Genomic DNA, 18431 nt, shown 5'->3' on the forward strand with positions numbered 1-18431 from the left:
AGTTTCATTAGGTCCTATTAGTTTATTTTTGTTTTTATTTCCATTACTCTAGGAGGTGGATCAGAAAAGATCTTGCTGTGATTCATGTCAAAGAGTGTTCTTCCTATGTTTTCCTCTAAGAGTTTGATAGTGTCCGGTCTTACATTTAGGTCTCGAATCCATTTTGAGTTTATTTTTGTGTATGTTGTTATGGAGTGTTCTAATTTCATTCTTTTACATGTAGCTGTCCAGTTTTCCCAGCACCATTTATTGAAGAGACTGTCTTTTGTCCATTGTATATCCTTGCCTCCTTTGTCATACATTAGCTGACCATAGGTGCGTGGGTTTATCTCTGGGCTTTCTATCCTGTTCCATTGATCTGTGTTTCTGTTTTTGTGCCAGCACCATACTGTCTTGATTACTGTAGCTTTGTAGTATAGTCTGAAGACAGGGAGTCTGATTCCTCCAGCTCTGTTTTCTTCCCTCAAAAGTACTTTGGCTCTTCAGGGTCTTTTGTGTCTCCATACAAATTTTAAGATTTTTTGTTCTAGTTCTGTAAAAAATACCACTGGTAATTTGATAGGGATTGTGTTGAATCTGTCGATTGCTTTGTGTAGTATAGTCATTTTCACAATATTGATTCTTCCAATCCAAGAACATGGTATATCTCTCCATCTGTTGGTATCATCTTTAATTTCTTTCATCAGTGTCTTATAGTTTTCTGCATAAAGGTCTTTTGTCTCCCTAGGTAGGTTTATTCCTAGGTATTTTATTCTTTTTGTTGAAATGGTAAATGGGAGTGTTTCCTTAATTTCTCTTTCAGATTTTTCATCATTACTGTATAGGAATGCAAGAGATTTCTGTGCATTAATTTTGTATCCTGCAGCTTTACCAAATTCATTGATTAGCTCTAGTAGTTTTCTGGTGGCATCTTTAGGATTCTCTATGTACAGTATCATGTCATCTGCAAACAGTGACAGTTATACTTCTTCTTTTCAAATTTGTATTCCTTTTATTTCTTTTTCTTCTCTGATTGCCGTGGCTAGGACTTCCAAAACTATGTTGAATAACAGTGGTGAGAGTGGACATCCTTGTCTTGTTCCTGATCTTAGAGGAAATGCTTTCAGTTGTTCACCATTGAAATGATGTTTGCTGTGGGTTTGTCATATATGGCCTTTATTATGTTGAGGTAGGTGCCCTCTATGCCCACTTTCTGGAGAGTTTTGATCACAAATGGGTGTTGAATTTTGTCAAAAGATTTTTCTGCATCTATTGAGATGATCATATGGTTTTTATTCTTCAATTTGTTAATATGGTGTATCACATTGATTGATTTGCGTATATTGAAGAATCCTTGCATCCCTGGGATAAATCCCACTTGATCATAGTGTATAATCTTTTTTTTTTTTTTTTTGCGGTACACGGGCCTTTCCCATTGCGGAGCACAGGCTCCAGACGTGCAGGCTCAGCAGCCATGGCTCACGGGCCCAACCGCACCACGGCATGTGGGATCCTCCCAGGCTGGGGCACTAACCCGTGTCCCCTGCATCAGCAGGCAGACTCTCAACCACTGCGCCACTGGGGAAGCCCCAGTGTGCAATCCTTGTAGTGTGTTGTTGGATTCTGTGTGCTAATATTTTGTTGAGGATTTTTGCATCTATATTCAACAGTGTTATGGGTCTGTAATTTTCTTTTTTTGTAGAGTCCTTGTCTGGTTTTGGTATCAGAGTGATGGTGGCCTCATAGAATGAGTTTGGGAGTGTTCCTTCCTCTGCAATTGTTTTGAAAGCATTTGAGGAGAATCGGTGTTAGCTCTTCTCTAAATGTTTGAGAGAATTCACCTGTGAAACCATCTGGTCCTGGACTTTTGTTTGTAGGAAGATTTTTAATCACAGTTTCAATTTCATTACTTGTGATTGGTCTGTTCATATTTTCTATTTCTTCCTGGTTCAGTCCTGGAAGGTTATACCTTTCTAAGGATTTGTCCGTTTCTTCCAGGTTGTCCATTTTATTGGCACAGAGTTGCTTGGAGTAGTCTCTTAGGATGCTTTGTATTTCTGTGGTGTCCTTGTAACTTCTCCTTTTTCATTTCTAATTTTATTAATTTGAGTCCTCTCCCTCTTTTTCTTGATGAGTCTGGCTAGTGGTTTATCAATTTTGTTTATCTTCTCAAAGAACCAGCTTTTACCTTTACTGATCTTTGCTATCGATTTCTTTGTTTCTATTTCATTTATCTCTGTTCTGATCTTTATGATTTCTTTCCTTCTACTAACTTTGGATTTTGTTTGTTCTTCTTTCTCTAGTTCCTTTAGGTGTAAGGTTAGCTTGTTTATTTGAGATGTTTGTTGTTTCTTGAGGTAGGATTGTATTGCTATAAGCTTCCCTCTTAGAACTGCTTTTGCTGCATCTCATAGGTTTTGGATTATCATGTTTTCAATGTCATTTGTCTCTAGGTATTTTCTGATTTCCTCTTTGATTTCTTCAGTGATCTCTTGGTCATTTAGTAACGTATTGTTTAGCCTCCATGTGTTTGTGGTTTTTAGCTTTTTGGCCCTGTAAATGATTTCTAATCTCATAGCGTTGTGGTCAGAAAAGATGCTTGATACTATTTCAATTTTCTTAAATATACTGAGGCTTGATTTGTGACCCAAGATGTGATGTATCTGCGCACTTGAGAAGAAAGTGTAATCTGCTGTTTTTGGATGGAATGTCCTATAAATATCAGTTAAATTCTACCTAGTCTATTGTGTCATTTAAAGCTTGTGTTTCCTTATTAATTTTCTGTCTGGATGGTCTGTCCATTGGTGTAAGTGAGGTATTAAAGTCCCTCACTATTATTGTGTTACTGTTGATTTCCTCTTTTATAGCTGTTAGAAGTTGCCTTATGTATTGAGGTGCTCCTATGTTGGGTGTGTATATATTTATAATTGTTGTATCTTCTTCTTGGATTGATCCCTTGGTCATTATGTAGTGTCCTTCCTTGTCTCTTGTAACATTCTTTATTTTAAAGTCTATTTTATCTGATATGAGTATTGCTACTCCAGCTTTCTCTTGATTTCCATTTGCATGGAATATCCTTTTCCATCCCCTCACTTTCAGTCTGTATGTGTCCCTAGGCTTGAAGTGGGTCTCTTGTAGACAGCATGTATATGGGTCTTGTTTTAGTATCCATTCACCAAGCCTGTGTCTTTTGATTGGAGCCTTTAATCCATTCATGTTTAAGGTAATTATCGATATGCATGTTCCTATTACCATTTTCTTAATTGTTATGGGCTTGTTTTTGTAGGTCCTTTTCTTCTCTTGTGTTTCCCACTTAGAGAAGTTCCCTTAGCATTTGTTGTAGAGCTGGTTTGGTGGTGCTGAATTCTCTTAGCTTTTGCTTGTCTGTAAAGCTTTTGATTTCTCCATCAAATCTGAATGAGATCCTTGCTGGGTAGAGTAATCTTGATCGTAGGTTCTTCCCTTTCATGACTTTAAATATGTCATGTCACTCCCTTCTGGCTTGTAGAGTTTCTGCTGAGAAATAAGCTGTTAACCTTATGGGAGTTCCCTTGTATGTTATTTGTTATTTTTCCCTTGTTGCGTTCAATAATTTTTCTTTGTCTTTAATTTTTGTCACTTTGATTACTATGTGTCTCGGCATGTTTCTCCTTTGGTTTATCCTGCCTGGGACTCTCTGTGCTTTCTGTACTTGGGTGGCTATCTCCTTTCCCATGTAAGGGAAGTTTTTGACTATAATTTCTTCAAATATTTTCTCGGGTCCTTTCTCTCTCTCTTCTCCTTCTGGGAACCCTATCATGTGAATTTTGTTGTGTTTAATGTTGTCCCAGAAGTCTCTTAGGCTGTCTTCATTTCTTGTCATTCTTTTTTCTTTATTCTGTTCTGTGCCAGTGAATTCCACCATTCTGTCTTCCTGGTCACTTATCCGTTCTTCTGCCTCAGTTATTCGGCTATTGATTCCTTCTCGTGTATTTTTTTTAAACATCTTTATTGGAGTATAATTGCTTTACAATGGTGTGTTAGTTTCTGCTTTATAACAAAGTGAATCAGTTATACATACACATATGTCCCCATATCTCTTCCCTCTTGTATCTCCCTCCCTCCCACTCTCCCTGTCCCACCTTTCCAGGAGGTCACAAAGCACCGAGCTGATCTCCCTGTGCTATGCGGCTGCTTCCCACTAGCTATCTATTTTATGTTTGGTAGTGTATATGTGTCCATGCCACTCTCTCACTTCGTCACAGCTTACCCTTCCCCCTCCCCATGACCTCAAGACCATATTCTAGTAGGTCTGTGTCTTTATTCCCGCCTTGCTCCTAGGTTCTTCATGACCATTTTTTTTTTTTTTAGATTCCATATATATGTGTTAGCATACAGTATTTGTTTTTCTCTTTCTGACTTACTTCAGTCTGTATGACAGACTCTAGGTCCATCCACCTCACTACAAATAACTTAGTTTTGTTTCTTTTTATGGCTGAGTAATATTCCATTGTATATATATGCCACATCTTCTTTATCCATTCATCTGTTGATGTAAACTTAGGTTGCTTCCATATCCCCACTATTGTAAACAGAGCTGCAATGAACATTTTGGTACATGACTCTTTTGGAATTATGGTTTTCTTCGGGTATATGCCCAGCAGTGGGATTGCTGGGTCGTATGGTAGCTCTATTTTTATTTTTTTAAGGAACCTCCATACTGTTCTCCACAGTGGCTGTATCAATTTACATTCCTACCAACAGTGCAAGAGCGTTCCCTTTTCTCCACACCCACTCCAGCATTTATTGTTTGTAGATTTTTTGATGATGGCCATTCTGACCATTGTGAGATGATATCTCATTGTAGTTTTGATTTGCATTTCTCTAATGATTAATGATGTTGAGCCTTCTTTCACGTGTTTGTTGGCAATCTGTATATCTTCTTTGGAGAAATGTCTATTTAGGTCTTCTGCCCATTTTTGGATGGGGTTGTTTGTTTTTTTGATATTGAGCTGTATGAGCTGCTTGTAAATTTTGGAGATTAATCCTTTGTCAGTTGCTTCATTTCCAAGTATTTTCTCCCATTCTGAGGGTCCTCTTTTTGTCTTGTTTGTGGTTTTCTTTGCTGTGCAAATACACATTCTTTTCAAGTGCACATGGAACATTCTCCAGGATAGATCATATCTTGGGTCACAAATCAAGCCTTGGGAAATTTAAGAAAATTGAAATCGTATCAATTATCTTTTCTGACCACAACGCTATGAGACTAGATATTAATTACAGGAAAAAAATCTGTACAAAATACAAACACACGGAGACTAAACTATACACTACTTAATAACCAAGAGATCACTGAAGAAATCAAAGAGGAAATCAAAAAATACCTAGAAACAAATGACAATGAAAATACAACAACCCAAAACCTATGGGATGTAGCAAAAGCAGTTCTAAGAAGGGAGTTTATAGCAATACAATCCTACTTTAAGAAACAAGAAACATCTCGAATAAACAACCTAACCTTACACCTAAAGCCATTAGAGAAAGAAGAATGAAAAAACCCCAAACTTAGCAGAAGGAAAGAAATCAGAAAGATCAGATCAGAAATAAATGAAAAAGAAATGAAGGAAATGATAGCAAAGATCAATAAAACTAAAAGCTGTTTCTTTGAGAAGATAAAGAAAATTGATAAACCATTAGCCAGACTCATCAAGAAAAAAAGGGAGAAGAATAAATCAACAGAATTAGAAATGAAAAAGGAGAAGTAACAACTGACACTGCAGAAATACAAAGGATCGTGAGAGATTACTACAAGCAACTCTATGCCAATAAAATGGACAACCTGGAAGAAATGGACAAATTCGTAGAAATGCACAACCTTCCGAGACTGAACCAGGAAGAAATAGAAAATATGAACAGACCAGTCACAAGCACTGAAATTGAAACTGTGATTAAAAATATTCCAACAAACAAAAGTCCAGGACCAGATGGCTTCACATGAGAATTCTATCAAATATTTAGAGAAGAGCTAACACCTATCCTTCTCAAACTCTTCCATAATATAGCAGAGGAAGGAACACTCCCAACCTCATTCTATGAGGCCACCATTACCCTGATACCAAAACCACACAAAGATGTCACAAAGCAAGAAAACTACAGGCCAATATCACTGATGAACATAGATGAAAAAATCCTCAACACAATACTAGTAAGCAGAATCCAACAGCACATTAAAAGGATCATACACCATGATCAAGGGGGTTTATCCCAGGAATGCAAGGATTCTTCAATATATGCAAATCAATCAATGTGATACACCATATTAACAAATTGAAGGGGAAAAACCATATGATCATCTCAATAGATGCAGAGAAATCTTTCAACAAAATTCAACACCCATTTATGATAAAAACCCTCCAGAAAGTAGGCATAGATGGAACTTACCTCAACATAATAAAGGCCATATATGACAAACCCACAGCCAACATCGTCCTCAATGGTGAAAAACTGAAACAATTTCCACTGAGATAAGGAAGAAGACAAGGTTGCCCACTCTCACCATTATTATTCAACATAGTTTTGGAAGTTTTAGCCACAGCAATCAGAGAAGAAAAAGAAATAAAAGGAATCTAAATCAGAAAAGAAGAAGTAAAGCTGTTACTATTTGTAGATGACATGATACTATACATATAGAATCCCAAAGATGCTACCAGAAAACTGCTAATCAATGAATCTGGTAAAGCAGCAGGATACAAAATTAATGCAGAAAAATCTCTTGCATTCCTATACAGTAATGATGAAAAATCTGAAAGAGAAATTAAGGAAACACTCCCATTTACCATTACAGCAAAAAGAATAAAATACCTAGGACTAAACCTACCTAAGGAGACAAAAGACCTTTATGCAGAGAACTATAAGACACTGATGAAAAAAATTAAAGATGATACCAACAGATGGAGAGATATACCATGTTCTTGGATTGGAAGAACCAACATTGTGAAAATGACTATACTACCCCAAGCAATCGACAGATTCAATGCAATCCCTATCAAATTACCAATGGCATTTTCCACAGATCTAGAACAAACTATTTCACAATTTGTATGGAAACACAAAGACCCCAAATAGCCAAAGCAATCTTGAGAAAGAAAAACAGAGCTGGATGAATCAGGCTCCCAGACTTCAGACTATACTACAAAGCTACAGTAATCAAGACAGTATGGTACTGGCACAAAAACAGAAATATTGATCAATGGAACAGGATAGAAAGCCCAGAGATAAACCCACACACATATGGTCACCTTATCTTTGATAAGGGAGGCAAGAATATACAGTGGAGAAAAGACAGCCTCTTCAATAAGTGGTGCTGGGAGAACTGGACAGCTATATGGAAAAGAATAAAATTAGAACACTACCTATCACCATACACAAAAATAAACTCAAAATGGATTAAATACCTAAATGTAAGGCCAGACACTATCAAACTCTTAGAGGAAAACATAGGCAGAATACTCTATGACATAAATCACAGAAAGATCCTTTTTGACCCATCTCCTAGAGAAATGGAAATAAAAACAAAAATAAACAAATGGGACCTTCTAGTGTATTTTTCATTTCAGTTATTGTATTGTTCACCTCTGTTTATTTGTTCTTTAATTCTTCTGGGTCTCTTTTAAACATTTCTTGCATCTTCTCGATCTTTACCTCCATTCTTTTTCCGAGGTCTTGGATCATTGTTACTGTCATTATTCTGAATTCTTTTTTCTGGAAGGTTGCCTATCTCTACTTCATTTAGTTGTTTTTCTGGGGTTTTATCTTGTTCCTTTATCTGGTACATAGCCCTCTGCCTTTACATCTTGTCTATCTTTCTGTGAATGTGGTTTTTGTTCAACAGGCTGCAGGATTGTAGTTCTTCTGATGTCTGCCCTCTGATGGATGAGGCTATCTAAGAGGCTTGTGCAAGTTTCCTGATGGGAGGGACTGGTGGTGGGTAGAGCTGGCTGTTGCTCTGGTGGGCAGAGCTCAGTAAAACTTTAATCTGCTTGTCTGCTGATGGGTGGGGCTGGGTTCCCTCCCTGTTGGTTGTTTGGCCTGAGGCGACCCAACACTAGAACTTACCCGGGCTCTTTGGTGGAGCTAATGTCGGACTCTGGGAGGGCTCACGCCAAGGAGTACTCCCCAGAATTTGTGCTGCCAGTTTCCTTGTCCTCACGGTGAGACACAGCCACCCCCCGCCTCTGCAGGAGACCCTCCAACACTAGCAGGTAGGTCTGGGTTCGTGTCCCAGTCCGGGAAGATCCCACATGCCGCGGAGCAACTAGGCCCGTGAGCCACAACTACTGAGCCTGTGTGTCTGGAGCCTGTGCTCCGCAACAAGAGAGACCGTGATAGTGAGAGGCCCGTGCACCGCAATGAAGAGTGGCCCCTGATTGCCACAACTAGAGAAAGCCCTCGCACAGAAACGAAGACTCAACACAGCAAAAATTAATTAATTAATTAATAAACTCCTACCCCCAACATCTTCAAAAAAAAAGAAAACCACAGTTTTACTCCTTTAAAACAAAAAAAAAAAAAAAGAGGAGAGCCAGGGCAACACTTCTAGGTGGGTAGGTGGTCCTCCCTGCCAGAGAACCACTTACAGGGGCAGCCCTGGCAGTACCATATCCAACACTGGGATTGGCCAAAGAGCTCAGGGACCACCCACTGGGCTGGGGTCACTCGTCCAGACCCGCAGCCCCAGTTTCAACCCCTGTAGTTTCAGATCAAAGGGACCAACGCCAGCAAGACAAAGGCCATTTCAGAAGCACCTGTTAAGTAGGGCCCCTTCAGCTTCTGACTGTCCACTTCGGCAGTTTTGTACAAGATAGATCACATGGAGGTTGTCTTTTTCTAACTGAATGCACATTATGGCAGATTTGATTATAGAGCCTTATAAAATGCCAACATGGAAAGACGCCTAATGATTATGTCACTTTATAAATCATATAAGAGACATGAAGAGTGAAGCCGCCCCTGGGGTACACAGGGCTTGGTTTTGGGTTCTTTCTAAGATTAATTTGCTCAGAAAATAGTAAGTCATCCTTAATAAATGCCAGCGGACTGATGGATTTTAAAACCAGAATCTTGACACAGCTGTAAATTATGTTCCACACAGGAGATTATCCATGTGCTTTATTTATTCTCCCCGTCACACCCTAACTGCATGTTCACTAACACGCTGAAATAGAAATAAGATTTTGTTCTTGAGAATACAACATTTTATTACCAATGAATTTATCAGGTCAACATAGAAACACAGAAGCCAAGGTCCAGTGTTGAGAAGACCACATCAGATTTACTAGAAACACGACCAGAAAACCAAAAGCACTCACCAAACTGGAAAGTAATGAAACCAGGTTAATCTATTTCTACCATGAAAAAAAGATTATGTATCTCACAATCTAAAGATGCTTCTATCACTGATAACCTAGCAATTAATGATATAGTGCTAATATACAATTCTAGGGTTAACTCTAGTATAGAATTAATATTATAATTCCACAGAATTTCTATCCAAGTCTTACTGTATCATGTGAAAAACTAAAACTCAAGTAATAGTGCTGACTCCCAAGACTCCAGTACTTACTAAAGGTTATTCCAAGTCAACGCTGTTTTTGTGACATTTAAGGACGGACCCAAACATGCACTCACCAGGACAGCTGGGACACGTGGCGTGCTGGTGACAGTTAGCAGATGTGCGCGTACAGCTGAGAACATGTTTGGACAACAGAGTTGCAACCAATCCAGGACCAGGCCTTCCGCATCTCATCCTGCATCTCAGTATCGCTCACAACACCAGAATGCCTGCCAGCCCCGGCTCCGCCCCACGGACTTAGAATAGTACACCCGCTGAACGGGTGAGCTCCAAACCTTGGTGGCTACCCTGTCTCTTCCTCAGCCACGGGCTTCGGTGGACCTCTGCACCAGTCCCACCGTGGTGGGGAGGACCCCACTCCATGTGTTCAGAGCAGGCCCAGCTGGCCAGCCCAGGAGGGATGGCTCAGTGAGGGCCCCATGCGAGTCTGAGTTTTGTACTTTTTTGTGTTTCATTAACTCCGATGCTTGACTGTTTTCCATCATGTTGCCTTTGCTTTTATCCAAGCCCCACACACGAAAATTAGAAATTTGTCGGTCATGTGCATCACTCCCCATGAAGAGTTAGTAAAGGAATGTCTCATTTCTTCAAACAGAAACTTTACACTTTGCTTTACGGCAGAAAATGCCCGGGTTGACTAACATGACCTTGGTCAAGGGAACTGAGGTCCATTTGCGTGATGTGAGGATGAGCCCTCCCCGACGCCCCCAGCACGCAGGGAACCATGAATCTGGGGGACGGGAGGTCCCTGCCTTGGTTTCCATGCTGTGGACTCCGAAGCAGCCCGAGGCTCTAAGAGACCAGGCTGTGTACTTACCAGAGAAGGGTGTGGTCCGCAGGGGTATTTTGATGGGCGCCAGGGTCAGGAAGTGGCAAGGCTGCACGCTGGAGGGGGACGGGCCCCCAAGCCCGTCGGGGTCCACGGAGACCATGGTGGCGGTGGCAGTGGTGATGGCAAAGGTGGGGCCGCTGCCGACAGGCTTAAGGCTGTTGTGATGACCACCTGCAGAGGGGGGACAGGGAGGTAAGCACAGGATGCCCGGTGTCCCCTGGAGACGATGCCATTTCATCATACGAGCAGCCAGAAAACAAGGCCATGGTAACCCCCTTTCTTGGAAGCCTGTGCCCTGGGCCACTGTCCCTGAAATAAGTGTGATGAGCTCTTTACCCACCCGAATGTCACCTGTGCACGGAGCTGTGTGTCCTCATAAGGCTCACAGTCACCAGGGGACACTCCTGCCTTAAAGAGAAGCACGTTGCTGCAGCTCACAATACGATGCTCAGTAAACAAAGCTGATTATACAGTCATTTCCGTTTCTTCACTATACGTCATTCGGTCAACAAATTTCATTGGGTCAGTTAGATGCCAAGCATGTTCTAGCTCTTAGGGACAGAGTCACACGTCTCTCACTTTAAATCGAAAGGGCACGCTCACTCCCAGATCCTTGAATTTCTTCTTATTTCTGTTTTTCTGTATTTTCCAAACATCCTATGATGGGCATTTACAGATTTTTAAAATGTAATTTAATTTTTTTATAGAGCAGGTTTAGGGTTACAGAAAAACGGAGCAGAAAGTACAGAGAATTCCCACATATTTCCCCACACCCGGTTTCCCCTCTTATCGCCCTTTTGGGTTGGGTGCTACATGTGTTACCATTAATGGATAAACCAGCACTGATACATTATTATCACCCAAAGTCCATAGTTTACATTAGGGGTCACTGTTTATGTTGTACATTCTATGAGTTTTGCCAAATGCAAAACTAAAAATCCCGTGTGCTCTGCCTGTTCATCTCCACAAGCTAGAAATGACTGAGCTCAGTGAGGAAGGTATGTCGAAAGCTGAGACAGGCTGAAAGTGGGGCCTCTTGGACCCTTAGCCAAGTCGTCAATGCAAAGGGAAAGTGCTTGAAGGAAATTAAAAGTGCTACTCCAGTGAATACACAAATGATAAGAAAGAGAAACAGCCTTATTGCTGATGTGGAGAAAATGTGAGTGGTCTGGATAGAAGATCAAACCAGCCACATCATTCCCTTAGGCCAAAGCCTCATCCAGAGCCAGTCCCCAGCTCTCTTCAATTCTATGAAGGCTGAGGGACGTTAGGAAGCTGCAGAAGAAAAGTCTGAAGTTAGCAGAGGTCGGTTCATGAGGCTTAAGGAAAGAAGCCATCTCATAACACAAAAGTGCAAGGGGAAGCTGCAAGTGCTGATGTAGAAGCTGCAGCAAGTTATCCACAAGATCTAGCTCAGATCATTAGTGATTTTCAGTGTGGATTAAACAACCTCCTATTGGAAGAAGATGGCATCTAGGACTCTCATAGCTGGAGAGGAGAAGTCAATGCCTGGCTTCAAAGCTTCAAAGGACAGGCTGACTCTCTTGTTTGAGGCTAACGCAGCTGGTGACTTTAAGTTGAAGCCAATGTTCATTTACCATCTGAAAATCCCAGGGCCCTTAAGAATTATGCTAAATCTACTGTGTCTGTGTGCTATAAATGGAACAACAAAGCCTGGATGACAGCACATCAGTTTACAACATAGTTTACTGAACATTCTAAGCCCACTGTTGAAATCTACTTCTCAGAAAAAAAGATTCCTTTCAGAATATGATCGCTCCTTGACAATGCACCTGGTCACCCAGGAGCTCTAATGGAGATGGAGAGGAGATTAATGTTGTTTTCGTGGTAACACAACATCCATTCTACAGCCCATGGATCAAGGAGTTATTCTGACTTTCAAGACTTGTTATTTAAGAAACACATCTCATAAGGCTATAGCTGCCAATAGATAGTGATTCCTCTGGTGGATCTAAGCAAAGTAAATTGAAAGCCTTCTGGAAAGGACTCATCCTTCAAAATGCCATTAAGAGTACTTGTGATTGGTGAGAAGGGATCAAAACATCAACCTTAGCAGGAGTTTGGAAGAAGACGGTTCCAACCCTCATGGGTGACTTTGAGGGGTTCAGACTTCAGTGGAAGAAGTTACTGTAGATGTGGTGGAAACAGCAAGAGAACTAGAGTTCGAAGTGGAGCCAAAGATGTGAGTGAATTGCTGCAATTTCACAATAAAATTTTAATGGATGAGGAAGGAGTTGCTTAGGGATGAGCAAAGAAAGTGGTTCCTTGAGATAGAATCTGCTCCTGGTGAAGATGCTATAAAGATTATTGAAATGAAGACAAAGGATTAAGAAGATTACATACACTTAGTTGAGAAAGCAGTGAAAGGGTTTGGGAGGACTGACTCCAATTTCGAAAGAAGTTCTACTGTGGGTAAAATGCTATCCAATGGCATTGCCTGCTACCGAGAAATCATGCTTGAAAGGAAGTCAACTGATGCGGCAGATTCTCTGCTGTCTTTACTTTAAGAAATCGCTGCAGCCTCCCCAGCCTTCAGCGACCACCACCCTGACCAGTCAGCAGCCTTCAACGTCGAGGCAACGCCCTCCAGCAAAAAGATTACGACCCGCTGAAGTCTCAGATTGTGCGGGCATTTTTAGTAATAAGGTATTTTTAATTAAGGTATGCACATTGTTTTACACATTATGCTATTGTACAGTAAATAGACTGTATTAAGTGCAAACACAATGTTTACATGCACTTGGAAACCAAAAAAATTGCTTTATTGCCATATTCCTTTTACTGCAGTGGTCTGGAACCAAACCAGCAGCATCTCAGTGGTGTGCCTGTATGTACTCAAAGTTCCTTTGTGTCTTTTCATGGCAAGATAGCTCATTTCTTTTTATTACCGAGTAATATTTCATTGTCTGGATGAACCACAGTTTACCCATTCACCTATGGAAGGACATATTGGTTGCTTCCAAGTATTTACGATTATGAATAAAATTGCTATAAACATTTGTGTGCATGTCTTTGTTTGTACATGAGTTCTCAACTCATTTGGGTAAATACCAAGGAGTGTGACCGCTGGGTCATATGGTAAAACTAACTTCTGCTTTGTAAGAAACTTCCAGACCGTCTCTCAAAGTGTCTGCACCGTTTTGCATCCCCACCAGCCATGAAGGAGTTCCTGTCAGTCCACATCCTCAACAGCACTTGGTGTCAACGTCCTGGATTTTAGACATTCCAGCAGGTGTGTCGTGGTGTCTCGTTGTCACAGACAGATTTAAAGTCAGCAAAAATACCACACTATTCAATATATATTGTCTTAATTAACAATAAAAGCACATTCTAGAAAAGGTATAAAATGGAGTAAATAAGCATCTAAAAATGTCCCTATGGTCCCCCAGCTGAACACTGTTGATCTTCTGTCATGCAGCTAACCAGAAGCCTCCAGAGGCATGGTCTGGCTGTACCGGTGACGGACCACCAGTACACTGCACACACTGCCCTCCCACTTCTCCTGTCATTAAATGGCCTTCCCAAGTCCAGTTATTAATCAGAGACTAGTATTCCAGGCAGTGGAACCGCCACACAAATCTGCCATGCTCCCTTAACCAGCCCCCATCATAATAGGTGTTGCCTATTATAAATAAACATGACATAAACAACTGTGTGCAAAAGGTTAATTTCTGCATTTATTGCCCATTCCAGGATGCTTGTTCAGGGCCAAACAGGGTGAGCATTTTGAGTGTGCATGTGTCAGTTTAATGAGGCAGTTCTGTGAAAGTCCACACACTATGGAGCTGTACACAAATATTTCTTTGTAAATTCAGCTTCCCTCCTTCAAGATTCCTTTATTTACATTATTTTACCACAGGTGTTTCCACTGCAATTTAACCACTTGTTGGCCCTGTTCAGAGACAGCTCCGCTGGTGTGACACAGGGCTTCAAAGAACTGCGATTCTCAAAGCCAAGTTCAATGACCCCAGTGATAGGCTACCTGATGAATTTGTTGACTGAACTTGATCTTTTGTTCAAAACGAAGATGACCCTTCAGCAAAGAATGAGAAAGTAACAACAGTGACTTAAAAGAAACAGTGCCACGGCAAGAGCATTTTACAGATCGAAGTGTGGGAACAGTTTTATCATCGCATGACTTTGCTGTCAGAAATGATAAGTCAACCAAAAAGGAAAAAAGAATAAGTAAACCTTATCTACCTCTTTAAAAAAAGACGCTGGAAAGACAGTTTTTAACCTGCTTCGAATCCATCTGGGTCCATATAAAAACGCACCACTCACCAGTTAGTTCACAAAATCGACTGCATAATAACAGTGGAGATAAAAAGTTAATAACCAACGTCGACAAAATTACTGTCGTAGTTGGTGGATGAGATGAGATGGAAAGAAGGGGTCTTATCACTGCCAAGCTCCCACCAGCTTCAGGCCTTGCGCAGGTGCGTTGTGTGTTGATATTAGACCCAGGCACCTGGTGTGGGAACAAGATCTGGCTCCCAACCTCCAGGACACAGAGAGCACAGATGAGCTCAACCCTGGCCGGCAGGTGGGAGAGGTAACTTGCAGACTGGGAGGGGGAGCTCAGGAACCTCCTCTGACCAATGGTAACCCCTGATCCCCATCTGGAGCGCCGTGTGGGCGGGAGCTGCTGGCGACTTCCTGCTTCCCACTCCATCCCCCCGCCCCCAGCTCAGGCATTTACGGAGCATCTCCACCTGCCAGATGGCACACAGCTCGGCCAGGAAGACGCTACCACAGGAAACACTGCTGCAAACAGATAATCACCCGCCAGGAGGCAGGCGGGGCCGAAGGGGCCCCGGGACCCAGCTGCTCCCAGAGAGATGCCTCTTGAGCTGAGTCCTGGAAGATGAGGCAGGCACTCAATAAACTGTGTCGACTGATAAGTAATTATCATAACTTGCTTTCCCCAAAGGACAGCATTGAATCCCTTAGTTGAGTAAATAAACTGAGATAAGAGGCCAAAGAAACCTGCTAAGCCAGCTAAGAGATAAGCCAGCAATGCAATCCCATCAGCATCACTAATAAAAATCAATGTTTTAGGCAAAACAGTAATTAACCCTGTGCTTCTCTGCAGGCAGGCAGCTGGGGGGGAGGGGGCGCAGCCATCCGCCCTGTGCTGCCCCTTCCGTCACGGCCACCTCCCTCCAGATCCCTCTCTGATGGCCTGACCCGCAAAGGCACTTTGTTTCCACTTTTCGTCTGAGTGACCCCAGGACAGCTGGACGAAGGAGAACTTCTGCGGTCCCTGTCTGTCGCCGGAGAGCAGGACTCAGTGACTGACTCAAGGCCAGGCGTGTCTGCCCAAATCCCTCTGCAGGGCTGGCACTGGGGCCCCACCTGGCTGAACGCGTGCCCCCTCCCCGCTAGACTCCTGGGCGGGCGGGAGCACCTGGAGGACTTTCTCCTTTGTGCCACCAGAGGCCACCCTGCTGTCCGCGCAGGGGCCTTCGGTCACTGACACACTGATAGACTCACAGGAGAGGGTGGGCAGGCTCTGCGCGGCCACCTGTGCTCACAGGCACCCTGACCACTGACCTCTCCCGGTACCTGCCTCCAAAACTGGAACCCAGCCAGCAGCTGGATTTGCTTTTCCCAGGATTCAACAGAAAAAAAAGGAAGAGAAAGGCTGGTGGCCCTGGGACGGCGGGACAGGCAGGGGCTCTAACCATCCGGCCTCAGGCTGAGATGCTAACTGGCGACTGTGCAAGTTCAGGGGTGTCCGCTCAGGCTGGACAGTCTGGTCTGTTCCTGCTCCCTTGGGTTTTCTCTTCCTCTTAGGCCTGCACTGGAACAGAGCTGCTCTCAGCCCCAGGTTCTCTGTCGCTGGCCGCATTCCCCAGAGGCAGAAGGGAAGGGCAGTGCTGGAGACAACATCGACCTCATCCCTACTGGAGGAATACTTGGTGTGGAAGGCACCAGAGGAGCCCCAGAATTATAACCACTAGTGGGCTGCAGAGTAGATAAGATGCTAGACATTTAGCTTCCAAATCTTTACAAAAGAGCAGGACGGAGGCCTCGCCTGTAGCGTCTGACGCTGAGGACACCACGCAGAGAGGAAGACCTTTATCTTGGGATGCAGAGTGTATGGAGGAAACACCAGGATGGCAGCAGGTCTTCCGATGAAGAGGAACCTCACCTCATACACAGGAGATGCTGTGCTGTCCTCTCAGCCACGTCCTCAAAACAGCAAACAGTCATCGGCTAATTTCGTTTATTACGTCCGTTTAGCATATGATTCAGCTCTGGTGGAATCCTTCAGGCGGTGTGTCTGCCAACTGGTAATTATTTCTGCAAACAGGACCGGTCAGGGGGTGACTTCAGGCAGTGGTCCATATGTGGAGGCTTCGCCAGGAGGAGGGTCTGGGGTCTCTGGCAGCATGTGAGGCTTTGACAACAGGCAGAGGGGAGGGAGGGGGGACAGAGTCAAGAGCACAGGCTCTTCCTTCCTCCCCTGTGCTCTGAGGGCGTCGTGTCCCTGTGCCCTGACCCCCAGCTCTGTCAGTGCTTACCCGGCTCCTTTTAGGAAGAACAGTGACGGGCCTTGGTGTCCAAGTTAAAGCCGGCGCCAAGCTCCCGCACACGTGTTTGATTTTGCTTTGCCTTTCTTGGTGTTTGCCATTGCGGCAGTTTTCTGAAGGAGACATCCGGCTCCTGGTGCTGGTAAAGTTTTCCACGTTCCGAGGAAGCACACCCGTAAGCTGGGCTGGATGGCCACCCAAGCTCCAAGGCCGCTCTCACCTTGCCCAGCAAAGCATCTGTTTCGTGATCGGCTCTGGCGGGTTGTGAGCTGCGCAAGACACGCACCACATTTGTCTTTTCTGCCACCCCGGCACCTAGGCAGCACCCCGGTGCTGACGGAGTGTGTGTCTGCCAAGAATAGCCACGGGTAGCGGGTGGGCGACCCTGGCAACCTGCACTCGCAGCTCACTGACATCGCCCTGCCCCTTCTCCCAGACTGTGCCCTCCCTCGGAGCCCTTGTAACCTGCAAGCTGGATGGGCGGGCTCTCCTCTCCTCCCCTCCTGACAGAACCGCCAGCCCCTCATACCACGGAGCAAGTACAAACGCCTTCCCAGGCGACACCTCTCATCTCCCCCAAACCCCCCTGTTACATGCTGACCCACAAGTAACAGAGTCTCATCCCTTGCTGCCTCCTGCCCCCGAGGGAGGGCTCTGACAATGCCCTTTGACCCAAGAGCCCCCTTTCTGTGTCCCCTTTTGACACAATCACCTATGTGTGCATCTGCCTCCCCCAGGGGACCCAGAGAGCTACAGCGCTCAGCGGGTGGCCTACCTCAACTGCGATGTGAGCCTGGGCATGAGGGGGTGAGCGGTTGCCTGGAAACCTCTCTTCTCCATCTTTTCAGGAAATAGGAAAATGATGTCAGGATGTGTCCCTAAGGAAGAGTCAGCAGTGAGAGGGATACGTATGCACAGTTTGCTGTGAGGAATGCACCAGGAGAAGTAAAACTCTGTTTGAATCTCCCGTTTCCCACTGTTTGGATGCTAGAACAGCAGTGTGTTGGTTTGGCGTGTCATACAAAGTGACAGCCCTCTGAAGCTTCGCCCCTCATTTCCCCTGCTGGGCTGTGACTACACCTACCTCATGGTCCTGCACCTAGAAGCACTGGAAAGGGAAGACTGGGAAACAGCATTTCTAGAAGGACCTACGTCTTCACTTTCTAAAGCATCGTTCAGTTCCTAAAATGATGCTCAGCACAGAGTCCAACCTGTGGACCGACGGAGCATCGCAGCACCACCTCTCAGGGCGACGCCTGCTCGCGGGAGATGCACCAGCGTGGCCAGAGCTGACACTGGATCATCAATCGGAACCCGTCGCCTCCCTGCCCCCCAACAGGAACTAACGTAAATCTTTAAGTCTCGGGGTCTGGAGATGAAGAAAGGAAGCTACACGGAGAGAAAACCAAAAACCAGATGGAACCGGCTGGGACCAAGACGGTGATGAATCTGA

The 18431-nt window shown here is 43.8% G+C and overlaps 1 protein-coding gene across 1 annotated transcript in view; it reads right to left on the reverse strand.

The window, feature by feature from the left end:
* Window positions 1–18431, reverse strand: part of TCERG1L (transcription elongation regulator 1 like) — a 190573-nt gene that overhangs the window by 140471 nt on the left and 31671 nt on the right. The window contains exon 4 of the mRNA XM_060126594.1: window positions 10407–10592. Within this exon, the coding sequence (XP_059982577.1) occupies window positions 10407–10592 (186 nt within the window). The remainder of the gene's footprint in view (window positions 1–10406; window positions 10593–18431) is intronic.

The sequence above is a fragment of the Lagenorhynchus albirostris genome, chromosome 16, assembly GCF_949774975.1.
Source record: "Lagenorhynchus albirostris chromosome 16, mLagAlb1.1, whole genome shotgun sequence".
Classification (NCBI taxonomy): Eukaryota; Metazoa; Chordata; class Mammalia; order Artiodactyla; family Delphinidae; genus Lagenorhynchus; species Lagenorhynchus albirostris.